Source organism: Mus pahari, chromosome 3, assembly GCF_900095145.1.
Source record: "Mus pahari chromosome 3, PAHARI_EIJ_v1.1, whole genome shotgun sequence".
NCBI lineage: Eukaryota > Metazoa > Chordata > Mammalia > Rodentia > Muridae > Mus > Mus pahari.
Window position 1 is genome coordinate 133,358,151 of NC_034592.1, and position 5,103 is coordinate 133,363,253.

Sequence of the window (5,103 nt, forward strand, 5' to 3'; positions counted from 1 at the left end):
CAGTGCTAGGAGACTACAGAGCATGACAAATGGAGGAGAGGCAGTGCTAGGAGACTACAGAGCATGACAAATGGAGGAGAGGCAGTGCTAGGAGACTACAGAGCATGACAAATGGAGAAGAGGCAGTGCTAGGAGACTACAGAGCATGACAAATGGAGGAATTGAGAGAGTTCCTTAAGGAGAAGACAGTTTAGCTAAGGCTTTAAGAATTAGATTTTACTCACAAAAACAGTTAGGGTGGGCAGAGAACATCCAGACAGTGGCCCTAGCAAATGCCAAGGATCATAAAGAGGCAAGTACTCAGGAAAGTCCACTTAGAGACCAGTATGGCTGGAACTTAGCAGGAGGAGAGGGTGATATCAGATGAGACATTTGTGTATGGGCTGGGTAGTCTTTGTTTTGAGGTCATCCTGGCTGCTATATATATTTAACAAGCAGAGAGGAGGGGACACAGTGTTAAGTCAGGTCATTAAAAAAGTGACCTAGACTATAATAAACAGAATAAAAATTTATTTTGGAGTTAACCTATTAGGTCTTGGTCCAGTAAGGGACTGAATTTTCTGTGCTCTCTCTGTACTTTGTGCCATTGAATGATACTGAAATTTGTCACTTAATTTGTTAAGTTCTCTCTGGGGAGGTGACCATTGTTTCTGGTTAAAATTATTTGTGAGGGGGCTGGAGAGATGGCAGTGGTAAAGAGGACCAGGTGCTCTAGAGAGTACTGGGGTTTGATTTCCAAAACCACATGGCAGTTCACAGTGGTCTCCAACTCCACTTACTGGGTATCTGACACCCTCTTCTGGCCTCTGTGGAACTCCACACATGTGGTACTCCACACATGTGGTACAAATACCCAAACATATAAGGTAAAATATTATTTATTATTATTTTATTTATGCATATATTTATTTATTTTGAGACAGGGTTTCTCTGTGTAGCCCTGGCTGTCTTGGAACGCTCTCTGTAGACCAGGCTATATCTGACTCCCAAGTGCTAGGATTAATGGTGTGAACCACCACCACCTATTTCAAATAAAAAGAATTTATAAAAACAAATAAAATAGGGCTGGTGGGATGACCCAGTGGGTAGAGGTACTTGCTACTAAGCTTGATGATTTGAGTTTAATTCCCAGGACTCACGTGGTGAAAGAAAAGTGAAAGCTGCCCTCTTATCTGTTCTCTACGTGAACTGCATGCACAAATAAATGCAAGAAAAAAATTTAAGAATAACTTGTCAACAGAAATGAATCCATCATTAATCATGAATCCATCCACTCTTCATGTGTAAATGTAAAAAGTTTTACATGTGTTTTCTAAATTATTCTTATATTAAATTTAGCTAATCGTTTGAGAAAAGATCTCATTTTATCGTTCAGGCTTAGCTAAAGCTTTCTGCCCTGCCTTGTTTCCCAAGTGCTGGGATTGTAGACATGGTGCCACTATGGCCTGATAGTCCATATGTATTGTATTGGTTCCTTATAATCCAGGAGTTATAGCCTTACATTGCAAGCACTTGTAAGGAATGTGGGGAATTAACCTGACCTCCATAAAGTGGCAAAAGTGTATAGAATGGCTCTATGTGGTTAGTGGAGTAGTTTAGAGCTAGGGCACTTGCCTATCATGTTTGGGGCCTTGGGTTTAATCTCCAGCACCATAAAAACAAAACAAAACAAAACAAAAACAACAACAACAAAAAAAACCCCTAGTCTCACTACTCTTTGTAGTCTTGAACATACAGATTTTTCTGCCTCTGCCTCTCAAATGCTGGGATTAAAGGTGTGCCCCACCACACCCAGTTCTGGTTTTTTATCTTTTAATATACTAGTGAAAGCCCTGGCAGGGAGGTAGCTACCCTGTCCTGGTTAACTGCTACTAATCATAAATAGATAAAACGAGCAAGCCAATCAGTCATTCTTGCTTTTGCAACTTACCTACACTGGAATATGCTTCTCTGTTTCTTGTTCCTTGCATGTTTTTATCAGGAATGAAGCCAAGTCAGCTGGACGAGGGGATTTGATCCCAACCATCAAATTTCGGCATTGTGCTTTGTTAAGAAATAGACGCTGCACTATAGCATACCTGTGAGTGTCTTGGGTTTTACTTGGGGTGTCAGGGAACCTAGGAGGGTTTTTGATGTAATTTAGTTTCTCAGTGGGTAGCGAGGAAGAAAAAAAGCTTCTATTGTTCCTTTGTATGTTTTTTGTTTGGTTTGTTTGAGACAGGGTTTTACCCATGTAACCATGGCTGAACTTGAACTTACTATGTAGACAGGCTCACCTTGACCTCACAGAGATCTTTCTGCTTTTACCACCTTGACCTCACAGAGATCTTTCTGCTTTTACTTCCTGAGTGCTAAGATTAATGTCATATACTTTAAAAGAAATAAGTTTTTAAATTATGAAACAGTAGTATATTCATGAATAATATAACTTGCCCTATGGAACTTAGTTCTTCCATCTTAGTGTTTTGTTTTGTTATATTTCAAGATTTATTTATTTGTTTGTTGGTTTATTTATTATAGTGTTCTGCCTGCATGTATGCCTGCACACCAGAAGAGGGCTTCAGATCTCATTACAGATGGTTGTGAGCCACTATGTGGTTGCTGGAAATTGAACTCAGAACCTCAGAAAAGCAGGCAGTGTTCTTCACCTCTGAGCCGTCTCTGTGGCCTCTGTGGTTTTTTTTGTTTTTGTTTTTGTTTTTCCAGACAGGGTTTCTCTGTGTAGCTCTGGCTATCCTGGAACTCATTTTGTAGACCAGGCCGGCCTCGAACTCAGAAATCTGCCTGCCTCTGCCTCCCAAGTGCTAGGATTAAAGGCGTGCGCCACCACGGCCCGGCTCCCCTGTGTTTTGTTTTTATGCTATACTAGTTTGTATGATAACTTACCATGGAATTTGTAATACTTTGCTTCTCTGAAAAATATTAAAAAAAGATAGAGGCACATTGCCACACTTGTGCCTCTGTCCCAGCAGCCTGGCTGGCCATGCACTGGCGGGCAATGTCTGACCTGTTTTATCTCTTGGAGACTCTGATTCAGAACCCCACAATCTCTCCACTCAGCTCACTAGGTTTCCACTGGTGAGTCGTTACCATGCCAGCCCCATGCTTCAAATCCCTGCGGCCTTTGTGGTGTACATCTGGCAAACCCACGCTTTGCTGTGTGAAGGAAAACACAACACAAACTTAGTTCAGAAACAATGGTAACTCAATCTCTGAGTGCAACAACTAAAACCTCATCTTGTAAGCCTTATTAAAATCTGATTTTTCCAGTGGTGAATCCTTGCAGATCTGCCATGATACCGAGAAACTCTAGCAGCTATATCTTACCCATCTACTGTCCCTGTTCCAAAAGGGACCTAAGTCTCTCCTGCTACCTCTCTTCCTCCCTCCAACCCGGAAGTCCCAACTACTTGCCCAGTGATTGGCTCCTTTATTCACTGGTGATTGGTTCACAAGAACAGCACCAGGCCCATGCACGAGAAGCAGGGAACCTCGTGGCCTTTGTGACTACTGCACATATTGTCATATTTGGAGAAATAAACAATGCCTTTTGGTATTTGTCAGGTTCAAACAGGGTCTGATATAATCCTGGCTGGCCTTGAACTCATAGAGATCCTTCTGCCTCTGCTTCCAAAATTCTGGGATTAAATGCATGTACCACCACACCCAACAATCTAAACTTCTTATGCACATTTTTTTCCATTGTCACAAAGATGTTTTCTGTTGATGTCTTTCTATCAATAGCCAAAGTCTACATGCTCCATTTAGGGTTTTGTGAGTCTTGAGTCTTTTCATCAGAATGACTTTTGACCCTTTTATTCTTATACCATCTAATCTTTTCATGTCCTAGCTATGACCGGTTGCTTCGGATTAGAGCACTCAGGTGGGAATACGGGAGTGTCTTGCCAAATAGTTTACGATTCCACATGTCTGCTGAAGAAGTAAGTTAACACTATTCAACTGTGTTAAATTGCTATGCTCTCTAATAGTAGTTACCAGTGCTTCTTTGTTTTCAGTGACTACTCATCAATTTCTAACTTGGACTAATTTCTTATATAATTATATAGGTAGTATGGGGTAGGGAGGAAGTCTAAGTATCGTGTGGAAAACTTTTAGTATTTAACAAAATAGAGTCTCAATATGTTATTTATGAATGACCCATCTTTGAGATTAAAAACTGGTATTATTACTTGGCTGTCTTATATGTAATATGTGCATGCAAATTCATATTGGTAATAGTTCTTGATTAATCCAGTAATCAAGGCACAGGATTAGAGCCAGATAAACTTAAATTCTGACTATTTAAGAACTGTCTATCTCCCTATTCCTAAATTCTATCCTTTAAAAATAATAGAGGTTTGCAAGGACTTCAGACATTAATTGCCTGAAGTTAGACCACACTTCGCCTAAGTCTTCCATGAGATTTCCCCTTACTTTAGACAACAGTTACAAGTTTTGATGTCCCATGATTCCTATAGGTTCAGGATGAGTCATAAAACTCAGAATATCATTATACTTCAAACTTTAAAGTCTTGAAGCCAAATGGGTACAAAGCAAAGTAGATATAGATTGGAACCAGCCAGATGAGGCTCACAAGGCAAGGGCTGAAAGGGTTGGAAACTCTAAGGTTCTGGTGTCGTATCCTTGTGGACCAGAGTTTGATATCCTCTTGACACATTCCATAATGGAGCACATACCTTTGGCATCCAGGTAGTCTTACACAGCATTGGTGTCTAAGTGGTTGGGGGTTTATACCCTAGAGACATAACCATTGAATTACCAACCCTGTCACTAGACTCAGACTTCTCCCCTCCCCTCCCAAGAGGTCACACTGTTAGTGAAATCCAGAGCCCAGTCTAGCTTCTGCTATGTGTCATTAGGTTAGCATAAACCAACCAGGGTCCACTATGAGTCAACTGATACTCCTGATACTTCTCTGTTCTTAACCCTATTTGCATACTGTACTACACCTATTGATTGGTGGGTGTTGAACCAACCTTTTCTCCTTGGAGTGAAGTCAACATACATGGTCGAGATCTGGTCTTAATGTGTCCGTGGATTTTTGTGTTTACACCCATCAGGGAATTTTTTTTTTTTTTTTTT

The 5,103-nt window shown here is 40.6% G+C and overlaps 1 protein-coding gene across 1 annotated transcript in view; it reads left to right on the forward strand.

Moving 5' to 3' along the window:
• The window catches only part of Gins1 (GINS complex subunit 1), a 23,197-nt gene that overhangs the window by 5,427 nt on the left and 12,667 nt on the right, over window positions 1-5,103 (forward strand). Inside the window, exons 3-4 of the mRNA XM_021194553.2 lie at window positions 1,982-2,080; window positions 3,851-3,941. Coding sequence (XP_021050212.1) covers window positions 1,982-2,080; window positions 3,851-3,941 — 190 coding nt within the window. The remainder of the gene's footprint in view (window positions 1-1,981; window positions 2,081-3,850; window positions 3,942-5,103) is intronic.